We start from the raw sequence: 24,482 nt of genomic DNA on the forward strand, positions 1-24,482 counted from the left end.
TTTTATTTTGCTTTTTTCGATCTTAACCGACTGATCCAGTTGGATCAGCGAACGCGGTCAGCTGATCGCCAGGTGGTGGAAGCGGGTACATGTGGCGGGGAAAGGAGAACCGGGGGGGCGATCTCCGATCTTGTGCCTGTTGCTTGACTCTATTTGGTGCCACTCTAGGTACCTTCATACATACCAACACACGCGCACACGCGCACACACAATACACGCTCCACACCATATGATCATCCCTCAAACCCGAACTTTAATAACCATCGTCAAAAACATATACTGTGTATATACTACATGCGCGGCACCGATCATGCGAGATACTTCACCGGTTTTATACAGTGCGATGCTCTGGGAACGAGTCAATCGTAGATTAGTTTAACCAACTCGCCGTCGTTATATGTACACTACCAGGCTTTTTAGGAGGAGCGCTTTCTGATGAGGGATCGCCCAGTGCGATGATAATGGGTGATGGTGATGGCCTAATCAATGGCTTCAGTTTAATCGAGTTCGGCGTCTTGTGGTACGAAGCTTGCATAACCAACACCACCACGTGTGTGTGTGTGTGCACCAGTTTTTGGATTGCGTTTGCCCAATCCATCCATCCGGTGGCCGCTTGTGCACCGCGGCACTGCACTCGCCATCCATTCGCCGATTGTGCAAAGCTGGAGAATGGCAAATCCGTCCGCCCGTCCGGCCGTTCGTTCGTCGGCTGTTTATTGCACATATTTGACCGCACCGCAAAAGAGGTGGCCGTGCAACAAATGATCAAAAAGGAGTGCAAAAGAGATAGAGAGAGAAAGAGAAGAGGAGGTCCTCCTCCATACACACCAGAAGGTCATGGCCGTTGGTCATACCGGATGGGATAAGGAATGCATTGCAGAGAAAAAGAGAGAGAGAGAGGGAGCGAGAGAAGAAACAATCACGCTACTTGCGCGCTTCCAAGGTAAGGAAGAGGCGCACTTGAGTGTATGTGTGTGTGTGTGCTCCACCTCTTTCGTTAGTATATCCTGGTCTAGGAGTAGGGCCAGTGACCAACATTATACCTACTCCAGCACCGCTACTAGCTCTAGTACTGTGGATTACTGTTGGGTGTAGATACAAACCAACACGAACACATGGCGAGAAGCGAAAGAAGAAGGATATATCGATCGATTGAACCAACGACCGACCACCACCACAACCGGGGGGGGTCTATGTGTGTCTGTGTGCGCCGCAAATTCAATGTAATATCCTGCGGCACATCCTATCATGCCTAACCTATCATGCGATGAATGGGCAGGAGGTCGCTTTCGTGCTGCAACTTGGACTCGGGGAAAGTCACCGTATCGGTCGCTCTGCCAAACAAAGTTCGACGACGGCACTCGTCGGTGGGCCACGGAACTTGTTGAATCGATATCTGGGCAAGTTAACTAGTTAATCATGCTACTTGAACTCCACGCACCACACACTAATAATATGGCACCAACGGCTTCCTAGTGCCGGGCGGCAACAGAGCTCATTGATGTGTTCCTCCGGAATCGGGTGCTTTGCAATTGATGCGCGGTAGTTGTGACCCCCATTCCGAGCCCATTCAATGGGCAGGATTTAGTACACACAAGCGGCGCGTTTGATGAATGGTTTTCACCGTTCCATCGACTGTCCCACCGTGCATGTTAATGGTTTCGCGATGACTTCGCTGACACACATAATCCATACCGGTTCATCCATGATGATAAGCTTTTTTATGGCAATCGGTCGACAGATTGAGCCTACGGAACGGCCACAATTAGAGGGAATCATCTATCCATTACCTTAGTAGGTAAGAATGGGAAGAACGTTTCACATTCCCCCCTTCGAGGCACGTGCTGGGCCATGCGCATGCGGAGGTGTAACATTTCATCCCCGCGAGTAGGAAGCGGCGCGTACACACGGAATCGATACTATCGCACCAGAACGCGGTGGGCTTCATCAGCGCGCCCCTTCTCCCCCCTTTCGATGCGCTTGATGGTTACGAGGAATTCAGAAGGCGCATCACGGAGTTTGTAGTGGGTTCTCCTCCGTTTCGTCGTCGTCGTCGTTCTACTTCCTCAAGCATGACGAACGACCGATCGTCGTATCCTTTCGCGCGCTCCCTGCGCAACGCGCTATTCGATTGTTTCCGACAATTGCCATCATTGCGACGACCGCGACGACGACGACGACGCCGCTGCAGGTTAACGCGCCGCGTATTATCACACAGTGTGTGTGTGTGTGTGTGTGTGTGTGTTGGTGGCGCTGGAGCCGAAACAACGATCACGATCACGACGGTGGCAATCACAAGAAGGAGGATCGCGATCGCTGCTAGAATGACGATCCCGTGTTTTGTGTGGTATCATCCTAGTACGTAGTGTGCCTACCAGTGCGCCAGTTCGACGTTTCTCTGTGTGCTAGTTACGCCATCCGTGTGTAGAGACATTTCAGAGAGAGAGAGAGAGAGTGATCTTGCGATCGATGGAACAACAGTACTAACAGCGGCAGTAGCAGCAGCAGCATCGGAAACAAAAACGTATCGGCAAAACGTAGCGCATACCATCTTGTTGCCCTCCTGCCCCTCGTTGCCCATCATCACAAATGACCATCCTTGAGCTTAAGAACGGCTTAAGATAAGATGCGTCCATGTGTGGCGCTGTGTGTGTCTGGGGGGTGCGAATGGTGAGGGTGAGCTTCTGTTTGGTTCTCCGGTTTGTTGTGAGTAAACAAATGAATCCACATCCTCTCGACCTTACGGCACCGTACGGATGGTAGTGGCCTTCCTCATGCTCCTCATAGCTTGAGTTCCTCGAGCGTGTGCTGTGCATCTTCTCGTGCGTGACGTAGACGCGCGCGCTCTACCTACCTACCTACAACGCAGGTTCTATCGAGATCGAGAGCCTACTGTCTCGCAGACCGTCGTATCTGCGTACCTCCTCAGAATCGGATGCTCCGCATCGGGATCAGTTTACTGGTGGATGCAGTACGGTTTGCATGCAGCTAAAGGCTCTCGTGCAGAACATCTCGCGTCTTGTTTGTTGTGATCGCATATCTGATCTAGTTTGAGATACTTTGTTGCCGAGAAAGAGTAGTGTCAGGCTCAAAAGTGGTTCCGTATAAGTATAACGACACACACACGCGCACACGCACCACAACGCGTGGACACCGGTAAATTGGCAAAATGTTCGGAAGTCATCTATCGATCGGGGCGTACTATCGGAGCAGCTCCAACTTTTACATTCTGCGTCGAAACTCCATGATACCGAGATGGTGAGTAGCTGGTGCTGGTGCTGGTGTGCAGGTGGGAGCAGGGGGATAAAGTTTTATATCGATCGGCATCCGCCAAAGGTCCTGTTGTTGTTGTTGTTGTTGTTGTTCTTGTTGCTGTCGGTTTGTTGGACAAGGAATTTGCAATGTGCGTTAGCCACCTTCCAGGATGGGGAAGGGAGTTGAGGAAACAGGATAAGTTATATCCGCACGGCGATGGCGACGGCGACGAAGGCGTATGCTTCTGTTTGAACTGGCCTTCGAAATGTTATTATTAGAAACGCTAAACTACTGGCCCCGTCGCGCTAATATGTGTGCTGGACAATCGAATGTGAATGGTGTCGTGCTTCTGTGTGTTTGTCGCTGGCCTGGCCAACACGAACATTTCAGCGGGCGCGGTCTGGGTGCCAAAAAGCCAAAAGCCAACAAAAAAAGAAAGCGATGAAATGAGGAGGAAAATCCTCACGGGATCATATCCCGCTCAGTCCGAAGATGAAGGAAAGGGGGAAGAGCGTATCCTAAGGACGGCGACGTAAGAATGGAATTGTAAACGAACGCACGGTCGCTCGTTAGCCGACAAACCCGATTTAACAATAACTTACTGCGGCCTACCGCCGCCCTGGTCTACACGCCGCGTGGGGAGTGAAATGAAAAAAGAAGCGAAAACGAATGGAATGTTTGTTTGGGTAGGAAAAATGCAACGGAACGGAAGGTCGGACCCCGAGACACCGGCCCATATGGGACGGGCATCGGCATCGATCGGAATGGACATCTTCGTCGTCCCGGTGGGATTGTGGCAGTTCCTGTTTACATGATCGCACTCGGGTGTGGTTTGGGTGGGGGGGAGGTGCATCATCTTCATCTTGCTTTCGGTGGCGCATATCGCAGATAAAGGTGTATCATCAAACGAGGGAAAAGGGATCCCCGAAACCGTGTCCAATATGAAGGGGAATATAATCCTTTAATTGATGTTTTTATGAGGAATTAAGGTTTACATTTTGTTAATGCAGCATTTTAAAGGGAAAATACTAGGAATTCCGGTTAGATAAACAAGAATAAGAAGAATTCTGTAGTCGCGACCTGTGACCGAACAATAGATGGCGCTGCTAAAGACTGCGGTAGATGGCGCTGGTAGTGGAATCAAAGAAACGATCAAAGTAACGTTTCCGTTGTTTTAAAATAGTTTATGAGAATTTTAGGAAGGCAGGAAAATTGGGAGAGATTGTTTAAGCACATCTTCGGATTATTTCATTAGTTTTACTCGTTCTAGTGTTTATTCTTGCACCCTATTGCGTCTATTGCAAGAATACATCAACGATCCTCACTATCTTAAAAGAGTTCTTCTTGGTGTGTGATCCGTCGTTGTCGTCTTCCAATAGTCCTGCAGTTCTGGAATCAATTTGGAGTTTCGACCGATGACGACAACGATTTTACGGACCTGATCGCCGTCTACCATTGAGATAGCCGCACAACGCGCTCAGCTCTGCGTTTCGTCAGCATCTCTGTTGTTAATCCTCAAATACGGGACTAAATTTCGCTCTGAGAATCTCCATCTCGAGTGCGGATAGCGAGATTTCTTCATTTTTGGAAACGGTCCAACTCTTGGAGGCGTACTATTGGGTACTGGTAGTGGATAGGTCCTATATAGCATTCGTGCTTCTCGACAGAACTGATTTGGAAAGGCAAATCAGGTTTAATTTGGTGGAGTAATATTGATAGGTTGCAAACAAATTTACTCATTAAACCGCTTTTTCGTGGATACATTTTTGTTTTGTTTTTATTTTCCGTTCCTGAGATTTAAAGGCATCATTTTGAACTTTTGCCAGCACAAACTTGAGCACTTGGGTCGAAATGATTTCACTTTACTTACATTAACATTGTTCATATTTTCTTAAAGAATCTTTTTCTTAAGTCAATAACAATACCCTTAAAAACAAGATCCGCGTAACACAAGAAAGACGTTACTAATTCGAGGTTTGTGCGTTTTAAGAAAAACAATTCAGTGACAGCAGATCCTGCTAGTGCCAGGCCCGGGCGCTAGGCCGTCATTACTTCCATGCTGCAATCCCAACAATGCCATCCCCTCATCATGACAGGCCGGATGCACCTAGCACCCTCCTTGTCTAGGTTTAGTGCAGGACCGAATGAAGAGCCCATGATGAAATACGGTGTAAACCGCTGCTAAGTGGTGGTCAGCTGGTATGCACTAACTCATTAATACCCTTGAGTGAATTGAATCATCGAGCATTGCTCATTGCTCTTCTTCCTCGCGTGTACGCTCTCGCTCTCTCTCTCTCTCTTGCTAGACGAGATGGGGCAAGGGTGCGGCCGCTTTTGCCTCCTTGCGATACGGTAAAGATGTGATTGCAGTATTTACTTTACGCGCAATACCACCCTCCACCGCTTGCCTGGTCCTGTGGCCTTCTCCCCTTGCCTGGTCAACTTCGGGTCCACGGATGATGAGCCTTTTGACGTAGTTACGCCCGGGTTCCCTGTTTATCTCTAACGTGATCGCGACTAATCCCGCCATTCTCGTTCTTTGTCGAGCACAAAAGCGAAGCGGGCGCCGACGAAAAACAGCATCCGTTCACTCTTTTTTTTGTGGGTTTCCTTGTCCGGTAGCCTCGGTTCGGTAGTGTGACCCGACCATTTATCACTAGAGATCACGCACGCCGATGAAGCTCACTATGTTAGTAGCAGAACATTAAATCGAGATCAACGAGGGATAGAGAGAAGGATAACGAGAGAAAGAGAAAGAAAGGATGCTGCCGCACGCTAAGCATCATGGTTATTGTTGACATGACCAGCTGATCTGCGATCAATTAATCGTTCGCTTATCGCTTGTTGTTTAAATGGCACGAAGTGAACCTAATCAATCGAAATGGATTCCAGCAGCCGCCGATTACGGGGATTGTTGCACTCTCTCGCTCGCTTTTCAAGGTCGCAAAACCACGAGACCCACCGACCAACACCTCCGCCCTAACTCCTAACCTCTGATCTTGTGCCGATCCTCGCCCTTCGATTGCGAAGAAAGACTCTCGAAAGGTCTGACATTTGATTGTTGCTGGGATTGTTGGAGCGGAGAGAACTGCTGATACGTTATCTGGCCGCAAACCAACCAAGCACAAATCACCATCACTACTCCTACACCGCAACCCGCTCTGGAGTGGATGGAGAGTAGTGCATCATCCTCTACCGCTCGCCTCCCATCACTACCGGTACCAACACCTCTCCACTCCACTGGCCGATCGAGAGCGCGGGCCTGTCACTCGCGCGGTACTGTCCGTTTGTGGTGGAATGTTTTTGCTCATTCCGCGTCCGCGTACCACCACCATTAACCCTCCGATCCGGTCGGTTGTCGTGTCGTCGTAGCAGCCCTTTTCCGTGTGTACCTCTTGATTCGATGCAGCGGGGTTTGTTTATACTTTGCTGGCTCCTCTCGGCGTATAACAGCAATAGTGTGCAGCAGCCTGAACAGGGATCGCGCTTACACACGCCACCAAAGGGACCACGGGAGATAGTACATTGTGTGATCTGCTCCGTGATCGACGACGACGACGACAACGTCGACGGGCCGCCCGTTCATTGCAAGTGCGACCAAAAGCGTCACCATAAGCAGCGTGACAGCGTAGTGTAGTGTGTGCACAGGTCTCGCGCGCGCACTCCGCGTCAATGCAGCGTGGTTTTCATTCAAACAATTCCCGGACATCGTCGCGATCGCCGCGAGTCGCGTGTGGGTTTAGTTTTTGAGGGGGACAAACGTGAACCGAGTCGAGGTCGGGTTGTTGTTTTTGCATATTCTTAATGCAAAGGGAGCGGAGAAACCTCCCGGCGCAAAAGATCGCGGATGTGCGTGCGTGTGTTTGTGAGTGATCCTGTTTGCTTGTCCCGGACTGCTGTGGCTGCTGCTCGGTGCTGTGGTAACGGCCACTTATGGGCTGATCGATCGTGTGATCGGTGATCGAGGTGAATCGCGATTTATCACTTATTGCCGACGATACCATTGTTGAACGGCGAACTCTTGCAGTGACTAACAAGAAGTCATTAGTAACTCGGTACAAGGTCGCTTCTGTGCCGTGTGACAACACGTGTCGTTGTGTGACATTATACCCACCCCCCCCACTTCGGGTGCATTGCTTTGAGTGGGAGTGATACGCTTTATTGGTGGTGGTGGTGGTGGTGCTGCTGCTGTTCGTAGTCCGCTGCTTGATGCTACTTGATCGCCGTCACCATCGTACACGTGCACCTGATAGTGGGAGCCACCAGCAGCAGAATGTCGAATCCACCGGCACGCAGAATCACCATCGGTGGTGTACCGTCGAAGATCATCAGCATCCCGAGGCGCATCTCGCTCAGGTAATGATGCCACACCAGAGACATCAACTCGCGATCTTTGCTGACGCGAAGGTCATGCCCTCCAGACGAGAGGTGGTATACGATTAAGCCCCTCTGTGAATGAAGGGGGAATTAGTAGCTTCATTAGTCACTCGCTGGCCCCAGGGGGTGTTGTGTTATGATGCAGTGGAACGGAATTTGGGTGTACGTTACGGTGTGCTTCTTGTATTTTTGGATTTATGCATATGAGTCAAGCCGTTGCAAGAATTCGGCCACTCATCGGCGGTACAGTGTACCTATCTCTCCTATTCAATGGAAATCCCTTTCGGTGCGCAGCATTCGTTGACGTCTTCGTCTTCGCCTTTAAACAGAGAACCAATCTTGATGGTGTACTGCAGCTTCCCTGCTTTCAGTGAATGGGAATTCTTTTCATTCTGTGGTACCACTGCGACAACCATCAACCGCACTGATGGTCTTGCCACGGAAGACTCAATTTAATTCAATCATCTTCTTCTACTTCCACCACACGGGGCACCATTTCAGTGCATATCTGTGGAGGGGAAGTGGATGATATTGGACCTCTTAATCGCCGGGGCAGGGTTCTCTGTGTGGACGGATCCGGTGTCATCATTAGCGCGCGCGCGCTCTCTCTCTCTCTCGTCCCGGATCACGGACGACGGAGCAGAACGAAGATCGGGCACCATAAGGACATGGTAGCAAGACAGCGCCGGGCAGTCGGCCACCGACTGTTGGTGGTGGTGACCGGGGGCTGATTGATGCTGTGACGTGTGTCCTCCTCCTTCTCATCAACTGACCCAACTACCGAGGCGCAGGATGATAACGAGTCGGGCTAAAAATAGTGCCGATAATCCGTGTGCGCTGCTGGCTGCTGTGTGGTGGTGTTGGTGCGAGACCGCGACGCGCGCGCTTATTGCACTAATAAGCTAACAAGCTCGAGACGACGATCACTCTTTCCCACCACCGCCGCCGTCACCGCCGCCGTCACCGCCGCCTGTCTGGCGCGCATGTTTTGGTTTGAACAAAATATAATTTACCTCCTGCTTCTCCTCTGCACCTCTGACTGCTCTCGTGGTACACCACAAACCACCCTCCCGGCGGTTGTTGACAGGCCGGCCAGCACAATCCAGAGCTCTCTGGGTGATAGTTCATCATCATCATAATTCTCATCCCGTCGCGATCAGCCTTTCGCCCGGCGGTTGGTACGATTGCCGGTGACGTTCGATGATTTCGATGATGATGATGATGCTGATTCGCGTTGGTGAGGGGCTAGCCCCCGGTCGTACCGTTGGTTTTTGAAGTGTATGGTCCGTTCTTTTCTGCTCGCGTGTGATGAGCTACGATGATTGACCATGCTTTGTGACGCTCCACACAAACACTCGCTCGCGGCGCGTTAGTATGGCGCATCTCACCGGGGGCACCCCCCCTCTCTGCCGTGTTGGGGCGTGTGTTGGTGACATAGCATCAACAGCAGCCGTTTGGCACTGCGTGACCTGCGCGAGAGGAACCGCGAATTAGTCCACCCTCCCTCGGAAAAAGGGTATAGATGGATGGGCAGAAGAGGGCGAGGAGGAGGTTAGATTGCCAAAACGGACAACTGCGCAAAGCGCGCTCATCATCAGCGGTCACAGCATCCGCGCCATGGTTAGTGTCGCTGTTAGTAGCATGCATGCGAGCATACACTCCCCACACACAGAGCAGTACAAACAGGTTTCGTCCCTCCTGTTTGGCGCTATCGCCGTTATTGTTGTTGTTGTTTGTTTGTTTTGGTTCGGTTTTCATTTGTTTTCCAATGCCTTCGCGAGTGCAAAAATGGAATAACACTTGACGCGACGCGGACAAGAAGGGTGGTGCCCCCACCTCATGTGTGACAATACGCAAATCGCACTAAAAGTATCGACGCGTCGCGTTGATGCGCGCCCGCGCGTGTGTTTGATACGACTCTGTGTCTAGCGGGGAGGGAGGGGAGTTAAACCGGCGGTGGTGGAGGTGAAGTAGTAGATCGCGTGTTTTGATTGATGCGCGCACTCCATCGGTAGTGGTAGTGTGGTGGTTTTAGAATGTGTCGCGATCGCGAAGCACGCGGCTTGACGATCAACGTCAACTTTCTGCGGTGTTAATGAAAAGTCCTTTTTGCGCCCCGTTTTGTCCGGTTGATTGCGAGCGCTTCGTCTGAGCTTAGCTTCCGAATGATTCTGATTATAATTTGCGTGGTTTACGTAACAGCGTCGTAATGGTTGGCGCACTCGAGTGGCGCGTGACCGATCCGACCATCGACCAACCTGCTACACCGCGTGGTGTAGCATATGAATGCTGAAAGTGCGCTGTTTAGCTGTGTACCGTTGGTGTGCGACGATCGCGTTTTGGCATCCTCTGTGTGTGGCTACCGGTGCCACAAGCGATGGCACACGTTTGGAGCAAGACGAACAGGTCCGTCAAGGAGAAGAGCAATACAACGGAAGGAGGTGGCACTAGCAGCGCGAGTGGTGGTCCTGGTGGATCAAAACAACCGAACTTGGTGTTTGGGTGAGCCAGTTGTTGTGATATCTGAGAGATCACCATTGCCATCACCATCACGCTGGCTCCTTCTTGACTTGGGTTTGCATGCATGCACCTTGCCGCACACAACGCATCGCGTTCCTCTCTTGGGTGCATGTGACCAAACGCGCCGCTACTAGAGCAAAACCCCTCTAACGATTGTAGCTTGTTAATTTAAGAGCTTCTGCCACAACAAAGCACATTCTTCTCTACGCCTGTACTAGCATCACGTCCAACTAAAAACATCGTCCTATTTGCCAAGCGAGTTGTTCCTTAAATGTGTTCTTCTATTAACATGTATGGTATGTGCAGATGACATACAAAAGGCTTCTACATTGTTGGTGCCTCTATATGGTTATGTATTTTTGAAGAACTTGCACAACCAATTCAATCTACTTGTCGGGGCGAGACAAGAGAATCTTAGTTTTTTTTACAGTTAAATAAGCTGATAGGTTTTGTACACTCGCTCCAAAATGATGGGTTGTTTCTATGCCTCTTTTTTAAACCCAGGTCGCTATGGTAACATTTGAATGTGCGTTTTAGTTTGGTCTTTTTGAGCAAAATCTCCTATGTGCCTTGAATTTTATTTTATTATAGTTATTTAAGATTTTATGATACTTTACTTATGATTTTTGAGGCTCTAGCTCCCGCTTCGCCGGCAAAAATATAAACCGTCGACAGCGCCTCCTAGCGGACATTTGTCGAAGTGACGGCACCCGCCAAAAGTTGCACGCTACAGCTGGCGTCTTGCATGCGATATGTAAGGGACTTTTGTGTTTTTGTGTGAGTCTTTTTACGGCTCGTAAGAAAAAATTTAAAAGTAATTGACCAATCAGTTAAATATCTTTCTTGAGGGCTCCTACGTTGCTATGCCTTTTGCGTTATTCTTGTTATTAGATAACTCGCTAATCGAAAGTTAAGGATAAGAAATGATCAGTCGAGAAAGGGGTGCCTGCAATCGCCCGACATCGCATCACTCCTTAACTGTTATTTTACGTAAAACAGGATATTAATATTATATTTTCGCGAAAAAAATACACCAGATCAGATGGTGTAACCGAGGCATCAATATTTTCGTCTCCTGGTCCAATCGCACACCGCGTCACAACACCGGTGGGTGGGACTCGGCAAACACCCAATCACCAACAATGACCGCTTTCGGAGACATGCAAATGAAGGTGAAGGTATCCCAAGAGGCGGCATCGTCATGAGTTCGTCAACTCAATCGATGCGTGCTCTAAGTGCTCGTCCGAAATCATGCCTTCCACGTCATACAACAACAACAACAACAGTGGTGTGATGGTGTGGTTGTGGTGGCGTGTTTTGCCGTCAAAATCCGCACCATGATGTCACCATCGCCGGCTACATGAGATCATGCTCTGCGGCTGAACTGAATTCGGTACGCGGTGCGGCGTGCTTTAAAAGCGCGCTAACAAGGAGCTGGTGCGTTCTGTTTATTTGACTGCGAACGTTCTCGAAGCACACCGAATGGAAGGATAAATAAAGCGATCAGACGGCTCGAATCGGACGATACGCCGTTGTTACGCCGTTGTTTACATACAAACGATCACGATGTCGCGATCATGGAAATGTCTTCTGCAATCCTGCACGTCCGCGTCGATCCGACAACTCTTGAGACTCGTTGTGGTCCTTGCGAATTACCGTCTGCACTCAAAAGGGATAACAAAGAGGCCAGAGTATGTGGTCATATCCACTCAGCCTCATTTCAGCTCAGACCATCCACCACCAGCAACAAGCCACTGCTTACCGTTGCTCTAGCGTTTCTCAATATCACCAGTCCTCAGGCGAATGCGGTAGCAGGGCATAGAGATAGAGTAGCAAACGTTTAGCAAAACTGTTCAGCAAGAACGAACCCACCGCTCTCTGCCGCACGCTCGGTTGTTACCTTCCTATACCGGAGGACCAACCGGTCGTCAAGGCCTCCTCTCTAAGGCGAACCCCCGTTCCACTGGTAGCCGCTCGTTAAAACTAATTGTAGCAATGAATTTAATGTTTTCTGGTACGCGGCGGCAATGTTGCATGTCACCGAAGACGGGGGGAAAACCAGCTAAAACACGAAACCAAAAGCCAGCACCAGCACACGCCACACGACGTGAGCACCACGTGTAGCGTGAAACTGTGATTAAACATTGGTGCCACCACCGCCGAGAGCTTGTGATGGTGGTAGCCGCAGTAGCATAAACACCATTTGTCCGATCGTGAGACCATAAGGGTGGGTGCGGAGTCGTGTTGGAGTTGACGAGCTGCTGGATGAGTCGCGTGCACGCGTGCACGGTTAGATTTTGGAGCCTCGGGTGTGTCACGGTGTCACCAGTCGATCCAGGCACTCCGCATCGCGCATCGGTCCATTTTTGGGGCAGGAAAGGGACGAGCACCCCATTCTGTCGTGTCATTCGTGGGTGTTGGTGACGTGTTGGTTCTAAAGGAATGTTTGCATCACCATTAGCACTATCATCAACCGCGCATCATCAGGGTCATCATCATCATCATCATCATCACCACCACCACCACCAATAACTTCTACAAGGCGCAGCAGCGTTCCACATCGTCCGGTTTGCTTCGATTAATGCTGGGTGTGTGTCCTTCATAATTCAGCAATACTGCGAGAAAGAGAGAGACATACAGGAAGGATATTTGAAAGTTGGATAAAAACTAAAGAGACACCAAAGGGCTATCCTGGCTATTTGTGGCTTTGGTATAGATACGCTAACCAGGTGCCAACGTCGTATAACGCCTTCATAACGCTTGGTTTTGTTGCTCCACCGTTGTGCGTCGAATGTCTATTCATCGATTTTTCATCCCGTTTCTACATACACAACATAATTCAAGCCCGATTCCTGAACAACTACCAAAAGGGAACACGTTTACTCGCTGCAACTACGGGCACGGAATCGGAATCCTAATCCGAATATCGACGATTGCGCTTGTTGTCATGCTTGCATGCTTCTCTGGGAATGCGACTGTGCATCAGAGGAAAGGTCCAGTCCCGCGGACCTCGCATAAACCTTCTGTTCAATTCAAACCTCAATAATCTTCCCTTCTTCTTCCTTGCATTACCCTATTCCCCCAACCCCTGGAAAAGCCTTGGGTGCTTTGTGTTTTTTGTGCCTTTCGACCGCTCCGCGCAACAAAAAAAAAAGCTCGGAACCGTTAAAAAAAACCCGTGTTCTATTCGATTCGAATTTCGATTTGTTTTCGTTGTTCGCCTTTAGCGCTGGGTTGCAGCCACACCAGCAGCAGCAGCAGCAGCAGCAGTCACTGCAGCCACAACCCTCACTTAGCCAACAACAGCCACCACAACAACAACAACAGCAGTCTCTGCAATCGCAACCGCAACAGCAGAACGTTGTCAGCAATGCAGCAGCCCTGTTGCAGCAGCAACCACACACCGATGGTGCACACCACCACCAACAACAACAATACCCCTCGATACCGATTGCACACGAAAGCTTCGCAAACAATGCTTCCATGCCCCTCGATCGGAGTAGAGACTCCCCGCTAACGGTTTCTTCGCACGGGGGACCGCTTACAGGATGGCACCAGCCGCTTCCATTGTATCCCGCGCCCCAGGATGGTGTTGCTACTGGATCCGCCGAGCGGTTCTCCAAGGCGTACTCACTGCCCCCTTCGATGAGTGCGGCAGCGAAGGAAGCGCTCCGCAAGGATCTTATCGATCATCAGCATCATCTGCAGCAGCAGCAGCAGCAACCACACACTTCGCAGTCGTTCCAACCCACAGCACGTGCTTTCAATGTTGTTGTTAGTAGTAGTGGCAGCAGTAGTAATAGTAATAGTAATAGCACTAGTAGCACCAGCAACAACAACAACAACAACATCTACACCAACATTGCGCTCGGCAAGAGTATCCAAAATCTAATGAAACCAACACCGACGTTGGCAACGGCGGTAACGAATCGATTGGCTGGTAGTTCGTTGAACCGTTCGTTTGGTACGCTCGGACCGTGCCGAGAGGTACCGGAGCATGGACCAGATCCGGGGCCTGCCTTCGGGACTGGGTATTGCCGGACCGCATCAAATTTGCTGGGCAACTTCACCGGCAGCAACAGTGTCACTGGCTGTACCGTAACGCATCCGCACCGGTGTGTGCAGGATCTGATCAAGGAAGAGCTGGGTGCACCCGGTAGTGGTGGTGGTGGTGGTGGTGGAGGGTACAACAAGCTGAGTAAGGCGGGCAGCATGATCAATATGAGCATCGACACTGATCTGTTTGGCGTTGGTGGCGGAGGATCGCAGTCGCATCCTGCTTCGGGCCGCTCGAGTCCAGCCTTCCCGTACACCGGGACACCGGTCGGCAGTCCACCGCGGATAATTGCCGGTCACTATCATCTGCTGGGACCGACATCGTACGGTGGCAGCAGCTCGGCAGGTGGTAGTGCCCGCGTCAGTAGAGCACCTTCACCTTCCTTATCCCAGCACCAACACTCCCTGCAGCAGCAGCAGCAGCAGCAACAGCAGCACCAGCAGCATCCTGGTAGCGGTGGTGATCATGCAAGGTTTGGAAGGGGCAGACGTGTGGTGGTTTTTGGGGAGGGCAACCCCTTGGTTTTCTTTGTGGCCCAATGTCTCTTTCACACAAACGCATCGCACGCTAGTTTGCGGCATTTGCGCACCGCTGCATTCAAGTTCAGTTCATAAGATCACATCGTAGAGAAGACCGTTCTTAACGTTTACGGATTTTAGGTGCCAACGGGAACAATGATTCCAACAATCGAGAGCGTGGGGGAGGTTTGGGGATTGAACCGAATCGAGTGTCGAAGAAGAGATCATGATCATAGCATGATCCTTGCTGTCATCGTTTGTTTAGCGAAACTCCTGGTTAATGTTAGCCTCCTATCTTAAGATATTCTTGTGTCTTATTTATATATATGTGTGTGTTTGTTTTGCGTGGTTCCGCAAACTACTAACACGCATCATCTATCTCGCTATGATCATCGCGCTCGAGTGCCCCAAGGTCACTCAGGTTAGGGCATCTTTTCCACTGACTCTGTGACGCAAACGACGCGTTCCTAAGCACAGAGCTACCGCACACAATTGCTCTCTTGTTGGTTTTTATATGTGTGGCACTTTGAAAGACACTTTCTTCTGTAACATCAACGATCGTCTCTTTTGTGGTTAATATCATATTCTTAAACGCAGCGCACCTTTTCTGGTAAATGCATACCATGTCGAATGGATACTAATTTTTGTTTTCTGTCTTTTTCTCTTTTTCTTTTTCTTTACTTCTCTCATTACAGGTTAGTATGTCGCTCCGTTTCGAAATATCTCGTTACTGCGTCACGTAGCACACGACTAGGATAACATGTATGTATGTAAAGGATGGGGCTCATGATGCAAATAACTGGGTAAGAAGTAAAGCTTATTACTGTATATACTCCACGGAGGGTATCAGCTGTTTCGTACTGCTGTCCTCGTTGCAAGTCATCTCAGAAGAAGAATACAGCAGCAGAATGGAGACGAAGAAACAACCTACACTGTAACTGACATGTTCCTCTAGCTCGTACATAAGTATTCCATTCCATGGAATAAAAAAACAATAACGTGACCTTGCTGTCAGGTTATCAAGTGTTGTTGATGTTTCAAAAATAAAAATGTCATTCCCATTAGTCCCCTTACGGCATCATCACTACGCTTCCATTTACGGTAGGGGTGACCTATCGCAGTGGTAAGTGTTTGCCGTTTTTTTTTAATGCAATTAGTACTAATCTAATTATCAGTCGCGACAGACCGACCGTTCGATGATATGGGGCAATGGCTTTTCGCACACCTTTTGAAGGCCTTCGCCGATCGCGACAGACAGTTTGTCGCCGGTGTGGCTACGATAGCGATGATGATGATGTGTTTTCGATTTAGCCCGTAGATTAGCGAATTCACACCGGTCAATCAGCGGTCCGATAGATCTTTTCGGTTCCTGAAGTGCTAATGGAACACGAAGGGTGAAAGTTGCCAAATGTGGGGGGTGCCAGAACTGTAGTGGGATGACTGTTTCACAAAAATCGTGATTTACCTTTGGCGATCCCCTCAGGCTCTTGTTTTATATTTGTTTCGTTGATTTGCCTGAATCGCTTGGATCGTATGATTTATGCAATGGTATTTATCTTCGTTATTATCGAATGAAAATGGCTTTAAAAACTAGCTTCGTGGTAGCAAACGGTTAAGGGAAACGTATCGAATATACGAAAGTATCATGTATTTTACTAAAACGATCTTCTGTTCTCTATGTTGTATTAGAAAGCAAGCGAATATAATGATTTTTATCATATATGGAATTTTTTGTGGGGGCATACTATTAAGCTATTTATTTTTTGAATTTTAAATCAAATTTTTAAGCATTCAGCATTAGAGACAGCTTGTTAAGGAATTAATTAAATATTCCAATCTGGCTAATTGGCGGTATTATTAACGTAACATTCTAATTAATCCCTTATAAGGTCGATCAAATCAGGAACAGCGTAGAAGCCGGCCCAGACCGGCTCGCTTGCAAAGGCTATCCAGTTCAGGCTCATTCACTGTTTTCGAATGTCATCTGATATCTTTTTCGTAGATATTGTTGCGCACAGAGTGTTAGTACGATGCGCATCCTCCTTAATGCCGACGGTATGGTTCACTACCTACCTTCCCGCTCAGCATGCAGATGCTGCAACCGAGAGTGTATAGAATGACGCAGCACAGCTTAACGCCACTTAGTTCCACTGACGGACTTGGCGGGCAGGAAAGCGAGCGTGCTGTAACGATGCATCTGATTACAATTAATCAGCCGACAAATGTTCATCCCACCACTCTTCCTCCGCTGGTGTGCACTAGTGCACACCTTACCATAGAGCCTGCGCGCCGGTGGCCTGTTCCCTTCAACAGCGCACTTCGGGTACGGTGCTTTGTGGTGCTGTAGCGGTCGGTTTCATGTAACTTCGTTTGCTGGGCTGCTGGGTGTTACATAATCTGTAAGTAGCTTCGTTGCAGCGAACGCGGGCCCACTGCGGCACTTGGTGGTGCACCTCATTCCTCTTATCTCCCTTCCCCCTTCCATTGATTCCAAATGACAAACCATGGCTAGTGGTGGTGGGTGCTGCAACCCTGGGGAAGCTTCTGCTGCTGCTGCTGCTGCTGCATTTTTGCTCTTGCTTCATCCTGCCACCCACCCTGAGTAGAATCGATCGTGTGGCTGTGGCTCTGCCACTGCATCACCGACAAACGGTGGCTAGCACCTCCGTCAGCCGGTGACGCAAAACGTGTACAAAAGCTGTACAACTGAGAGAAGCGGGATGGATAATGGGGGCAACATGATGGTCTCTCTCTCTCTCTCTCTGTCCATGCGGTCCCCACAGAGACGATGACACAGACCCGATTGCCCATTGCAGGCTGTACTATCGCCGCCACTCATTACTACTGGGCTGACTGAAGAGAGCACCTCCAGGTTGGCAAATTGGCTTCACCCTTATCCACTCCATAAGTCCAGAGCAACAACAGTGCTGCCATCGCGGAGAGGGCAGGTGGTAGAATGCGCAAAACTGTCGCGACGAATCAACGGCTACAAACCGATCATTGGTCGCTTATCTAACGGTCACGGGTGACAGCTGACAGCTCCTACTCATAGTGCCCCTCGAGGCACTCATGTAATCGGAATAAAGGGTTGTGTATTTTTGTAGAGGAAAGGCTCTGATCTAATACCATATGACGCCATGTATGATGATGTGTCGCTCGGTGGCGTTAGTTCTTTACACTGGACAAAGGATTGTTCAGAAGCTTCTGGAAGGCAGGCAGTACGGGTCGAGAGTTTCAGTTGCTTTGCCACTGACTGAACGCGGAATGTAAGACCCTCTAATAGGGCTACAAAGTTTGACGACTGCACAACCTTCAATCTAATTGGCCACCTTGGCCACCAGTCCCACACGACATCCACGAGCAGCCATCATCTGCACGCTACAACGTGTGCGACTCTTTCGCCTAGCGTCGTTCGTGTGTCCTCCAGTAGCAGTAGTTCAGCCATGTAGTCAGATGTAGTTAGCGAACGACGGCTAGTTTAAGGGTAGTTTATGCCACCTAATTGACTGCTGCCACTGTGTTGTGTTGAGGTGTGTGTTGCGTTCGATTCTCCCTCCAATGACTCTCTGTTGTTTACTTGATACCGGAGGGAGATTACGTTGCAGGGGATCGTCCTGCCAACCTAGGTCATGGGTTTGTCCCCATCATGTCCTTCTGTTCACTCTCGCGTACATCGGTTCGCTCTCTATGCACTCTCTCTCTCGATTCCTCGGTTTTTTTAACCATTTGTGCGCATGTGCACCGAGAGAATCAAATCAAACCTCGACACCCCGATCCAAGGCTGCTGCACAAGAACTCGGAAGCAAATCGATAATGGCAAAAATGGTCACTCACGAGACGGCGGCGTGTCCTTCTTCCCTTTCTCCTAGCCAAAGGAATGCGGTACGGCGACGATCACACGCGCGGGGTGTCCAGCACAATTTGCCCGCCAATTTTTCTGTTTGCCGCGTGACCACGGGCGATAATCGCTGAAACGTCGCAATCTGCAGGGATTGCAGAGAATCTGCGCGCGTGATTGCGCGGAGCCAAACGGCGTGTGTGTGTGTGTGGTGGTGTGGTGGTGTCCCCCCGTACGAGGACGAGCAGCGTGAACTGGTGCCACCTCCTAGTGACGTCGTAGTGCCATCGGAAGCGGGGTCCTCACGGAGAATGATGACGCGGGGATCAAGTGTAGATGGAAGCAGTAATGTGTAACGTGAGTTTTGGGTCTGAAAGGAAATGAAGCAATATCGTTTCCCCCTCACGCCGTGGTTTAGTGCGTCATTTAGGGTAAGCTTCATTCGCTACCGCTTGTACATCGCTTGCCTCCACACATATCGGAGGAAGCGACTGCAGGTTCAATGACTTCTCGCTGCGGTCGGTACTCGCTTGAGAGAGTTTGATGGTGGTGCTGGTGGTGGTGGTGGTGATGGTTGTCGCCTAAATGGGTGGTCGATTTAATTATTAAGCCCAAACATTTTCGGGGAACCTTGAGCTTCCCCCTGTTCTGCCCTGTACGATATTCATAACGTAACGAAGCGCGTCATCGAAGTGATAATTTCAATTCCGTGATTAAGTGCTCGATCTCGAGCTTCCGAGCGATGAAAGGTGCTAGCGGCCCCGCCTGTAGTGTGACTGCGGTAATGCTGTGTGATCCGTCGTCGATGCCGTCGACGTTAAGTCGTGTCGACTTAATTTACCTCGAAAGGCATAAGCAAGCAGCGGGACGCGACGATGTGAAGTGATCTCTCGGTCGTCGGTTGTTTAGATGCCGCATGTCTTATCGTGTATCCTAGCTAGTGCCACTGCCAGCGACGTCGCTTTATCTAACCTGCCCTCGTGTGTTCAGAGGCGAGAGAAGAGTAGCTGCAGAGCGAGTAGCGTATCATATCTTATCACGGGTACGTGTTCAAATTTCGGCTCTACACCTGCCTGTATTAGAACCACGTTTATTATCTTTCACTTTTAAGCGATGTCCTCATTTCACTTTAAATGGCTGTTTGAATGATTCACACAACGTTGTGATTCAACGTCGGCAATTTTGTTATTATTGTGGGAATTGAAAATCAATCAACTAATGCATTGACGATCTTAATAATTCGCGTTCACCTTGCCAGTACATCAAACGATTCCATGTGGACACTTCACACAAGTATCGTTTCCGGATCATAAGCCAAACAAAGCCAAAGAAGTTCGTCATCGTTGACGGGAACAAATACATGATGATGATTCTGTTTTGGTCTCATGATCTCACGACCTTCATGACCTCATATCATGTCTTGATAATAACTGACGATGACCCAGTCCTGTCTTCACGGAGAGTGTACTTGGTAGGCCCATCTTAAGGTGAAATGACGGTATCGACAATGATTCTAAAATGATCCCAAACGCTGAAGATAAGTATAATCGTATCGTATAGTAAGACTCTCTACTATCTCTCTACTATCTCTCTACTATCAATGCCCAACATTCAGCTGATCGTGTGCGTAGAACCGCCATTTTTGGAACTTCTGCATAGTGATCGCTATAAACTGTTTGGGATCATTACTTCCCCAGAGATCTCTCTATGGTTCGGAAGACAGTCTATCCAGGGACAAGGTTGTGCAAATTGTGTCTCCATAGCCTCCAGACAACAAAACCATTAGCGGGAATCACCTTAGGACATCATTAACGTTGCATTTGCGTAGACAAGTGTGCCACAGAATCGATTTCGGCACATTAACCGACATTGAAGGGTAGAAACGGTCTCTCCTTCAACCCGTCGCCGTATACTGGGTGTTCTCCCTTCTCCTCACCCAGTGCACACACCGATGGTCTTAATGATTAAAGTTAATTTGGAACATCACGGTGTTGGTCCGAGCCAAAAAAAAAAAAGGGCCAAAATACCGACCAGCCTTGTGTGCGTTCGCTGGTAGTTTGGGAACGAAAAACGGTTTCAATCCACCGGCACACTCGGTACTGTCGAGGTGGCTTCCCTTATACGGCGTTCGGATCGACTACTGCTGCTGCTGCTGCTGCTGCTGATCCATCCATGCCCGGTGACTATCACCATCATCATCATCGCTAGCAGCGCGCCGCCCGTTGGGGTGGTGGTGCGTACGCCGCGTGGATACGCACTTTTCATCTTTCTCTCTGTGTCTCTCGAGAGCTTCACACGCACGGTGCGGGATGACGGTGCGAATGTGTGTGCGCGCTGGCCACATATAATGGTGGAGAGGAAAGAATGACGAAGCAGAGAAGGTAGCGCGCAACGCGGCGGTAGAGCGAGGGCACTCGGATTTAGGTCAACGGTAACAGCAGCAGGAGCAGCAGCAGCAGCAACATCACGCGGCGACGGCGGCGGATTTGGCGCGGTTGGCCATCATCTCGGCCCTTTTCCTCTCGTTCGCGATCAGCAGCCGCCGCCGCAACACCGGGATCGAGCCGGTGCTTTTAGTGGTAGTAAAAGTGTGCGTGCGCTGTGTGCGCCAGCAGTATTGGTGGCCCCAAATGGGGGTTTTAAACCCGATCGTCGTCGTCGTCGTCGTCATCGGTGTTGGTGCTGGTTGCTGCTGCTGCTGTTGATGGGCTATCTCATAATGGATTCTTCTTCGCCTGCTCGCTCGCTCGCTCGTGTATTTATCCTTCGCCGTTGATTCGGGAAAAGGCAATAAAATTCTCCTCCAAGAGACGATGTGCCCTTGGAGTTCTCAAAATAAACTTCAAACCAAAACGGGGGGGCTCCGGCTCCGGTGCAGATACCGGTTCCAACAGCAGCGCGCACACACCACGTGTCGCACATATTTTTAATCCCCTTTCCATAGCTCAGCCCCTGCATGGAGCACGCGGTGGTGCTATAGCATGTTTATGTTGCATTATGTTGCGCTTTGCTCACTATGTGTGTGTTGCAATACGTCCCGTACGCGCGATAACTTGCGATGTTTTGCGCTGCCCCGACAGCATTATCTGATGGCGAAACGCCATCAATGTTGTACCAAGAGTCGGTGTCGACGGTGATGGCGGCTGAGTTGTGCTATGCTTGGTAGCAGCCTGTCCTGTCCCCCCTTTTTTGTGGGGAGTCCACCTAGAGGAGGAAGTGTGTTTATGTTTGTTTATGTTTTTAGGCGGAACGGGGAACGTCGAGAAAAAAGGAAATAGATAGGGACAACGCGGGGGGGGGGGAGATATCGAACGACAGAGAAAGGGAGATAGAATGAGCCATCTCATTCCTCGGGTTGGATAGTGTAAATCCGAGATCTCACATACACACTCCTACCAATCCAAAAACCCGTTTGTGCCTCATTCACGAGAGAGGGAGAGAGAGTGCCCGATTGCGGTGAAAGAGAGCCAACGTTCTAAGGGTTGAGCATATAGAGTTGAGCATAATGTCGAGCAACATTGACTCAATATGATAGCAGTCCCTTCCCCCCTCCCCGGGAAATGCGAATCGTTGTTCTTCTGTTGTTCAGCTGATTGTGAGAACTTTTACTTTTCGCGCGACGATCCACCACGGCACGCGGCGATCGATCAATTCGAGCGTGCGCCTCCATTTCCGACCAGGTTGGTACGTTGTCCTCGGAGTTGTTCGCGAACCTATCTCAACACACACGCACACACGCACGAGAAAGAGAGAGCGGGCGCGGTTCCTCACTCTCTCTTTCTCTTTCTCTGTTTGTAATGGAGAGTTTGGCGAGCATATTTTAAGGTTTCTTTAGCCTTCCACGACGGTGGTCAACCTTCTGGATACGACACGATGGCCAACAACAATTGCAGAAACTTTTCGCACGGAATTGGGGATGCGTCGTTTGCACAAGATGTAAAGAGAGCATCTTGGAGCAAGTCGCTCGCCCGCTCTCTCTCTCTCTCGGTTATGCGGGGAGATGATCGTGCACGCTCTTGGGCAGAAAGAAGGGCTCCCACTAGTACCTGGGGGCGAGCATAAGAAGAGGGAAACGGCGCTCTGGCGCCCCCCACTGTGTCCTCTGTCTCTTCGTGTGTGTATGTGTGTGTGTTGGTGTGCTGTTGTGGTGGGAGAGCCGAACACCTCGAAATAACTGCATCGAGCGAGCAGACGGTCGGTTCGACTCGCGTACCGACCTTTCTCGGAATAGTAAAGTGAGGACTTTTGGCTCGACCAGACGACACTCGACTGGTCTGTGCGTGGTGTGTGTTCGGTTGGCCGCGTCTCATCTTGTGCTGTGTGTGATGGCATGCCCCATGCCACTGCAGGGGCAAAACAACAACAACCGCAGGAGCAACGCAACAACAACAACCACAACGCCAGTGCTGCTGTAGAGTGTTCTCGTTCTCATTCGGGGCCTGTACGCGCGCCTGTTTGTGTGTGTGTGTGCGTGTTGGCTTATGTTAACGCCGAATCCAAGGGGTTGAACCTGAAAAAGCCCCCAAAAACTTGTCCTACGTCTCTCGTTCTCGCTCTCGCTAACTTTCGTGGTCACACACAACTGCCACAAACATTTTGTGCGCAAGAAGAAGAGTTATACCAAGAGGATCATCCTATCCGTCCCATCGTTCGTTCGTCCGTCCTTTTACGAGATAGGACGCAGAAGGAGGAGAAGTAGGAAAGCGAGAAGAACTTGCGGACTTGCGGCCGTGTTCAGTTGCAGTAGCCCTTGGTAACTTTTGGGTGGACTGCTGTCGTCACAGCTGCTGCCGTTGCCGTTCGTTGATCGTCGCAAAACGTAAAAACCGCGAGGAAAAAAAGCGAGCAAAAAGCCTTGAGAAGAGCGTTCGCTGCCACAGTTGAGAGCAGCGCAGAGACTGCCGCTACCACCAGCACACCAAGGAGCACAGGAGGATAACGCGTGAAAATGTGATCTACACTCACGTGTACAGCACCAGCAGCGCGCACAAGGCGCTCTGGCTCTGGTCTGGTTTTGGTTTTTGGTTTGTGCCCCGTATCGTGTCCGGCGACTTTCCGGCCGAAGAGTGTTTCCGTTTCGGTTTTCATTTGCACCCCCTGCTTGGCAAAAAAAAAAAAACTATCGGTGTCGAGGGCGAGAAAACCCTCAATTTCGTGTACCAAACACATACTGCGGCTGCGAGTGAGTGCATAGCACCATCCATCCGGAGGAGGAGGATTCGTGTTCAAAAGTGTCTGGGAAGAAAGTGCCAGGGCGCATCACCATCATCATCATCATCCTGTGACACGGTTTGCACAACCGAAGTGTTGTAGGCCCGTGGGTATGTGCCCTTCGCCGGTCGTTTAGTCGTTTGGCTTATCAGCAGACGACAGGCCCCAGGCACCAGCCCCGCCCCTCAGTTCAGTTCAGTTCGGTACGGTTTGGTTTGGTGTGTTCTGTTCCTGCTGCACATCCTGCTGCGTGTTAAGGCGGTTCCTTCGCCATTTTCGGCCATTTTGGTTTTCGGTGTATTGATTGTGTGCTACCACCGCCATCATCATCATCAACAGCAGCAGCGGCAGCGACAGCAATTCCATTCCATTCTTTGCTGCATCGCTGCTCTGTGTGTGGAGTGCATCGGTGTGTGTGTTTGTCGTTGAATGCAGCATCGAGACCAGAGCACCAGCTGCTACTGCTGTGCTTCAGGTGCAGCAGCTAATGTGTGAAGTGCATTTACATTAATGGGAAGCCGGGTGTGTGTGCTTTCGTGCCAAATCTAAAACACAGAAGAGGGTCCCCCGAAAAGAGTCAAGTGCACGATGACATATACCACTAGCTCGCTAAAGTACAGCAAGTTTCTTTGGTCATCATTTCGTTGTTCGTGCTACGTATCGGAGAAGTACACCGTTAGCGGATAAATACTATAAGTTCAGACAA

At 50.0% G+C, this 24,482-nt stretch overlaps 1 protein-coding gene across 6 annotated transcripts in view; it reads left to right on the forward strand.

Moving 5' to 3' along the window:
• The window catches only part of LOC125959974 (protein bunched, class 2/F/G isoform-like), a 46,200-nt gene that overhangs the window by 4,779 nt on the left and 16,939 nt on the right, over positions 1 to 24,482 (forward strand). For 5 of the 6 annotated variants that reach the window (XM_049693031.1, XM_049693026.1, XM_049693029.1 and 2 more), the window contains exon 3: positions 13,380 to 14,681. In XM_049693031.1, the coding sequence (XP_049548988.1) occupies positions 13,380 to 14,681 (1,302 nt within the window). Of the gene's footprint in view, positions 1 to 13,379; positions 14,682 to 15,422; positions 16,343 to 24,482 lie in introns of those variants that run through there. The other variant, XM_049693032.1, reaches the window with a different exon arrangement.

Source organism: Anopheles darlingi, chromosome 2 (genome assembly GCF_943734745.1).
Source record: "Anopheles darlingi chromosome 2, idAnoDarlMG_H_01, whole genome shotgun sequence".
In the NCBI taxonomy this organism is placed as follows: Eukaryota; Metazoa; Arthropoda; class Insecta; order Diptera; family Culicidae; genus Anopheles; species Anopheles darlingi.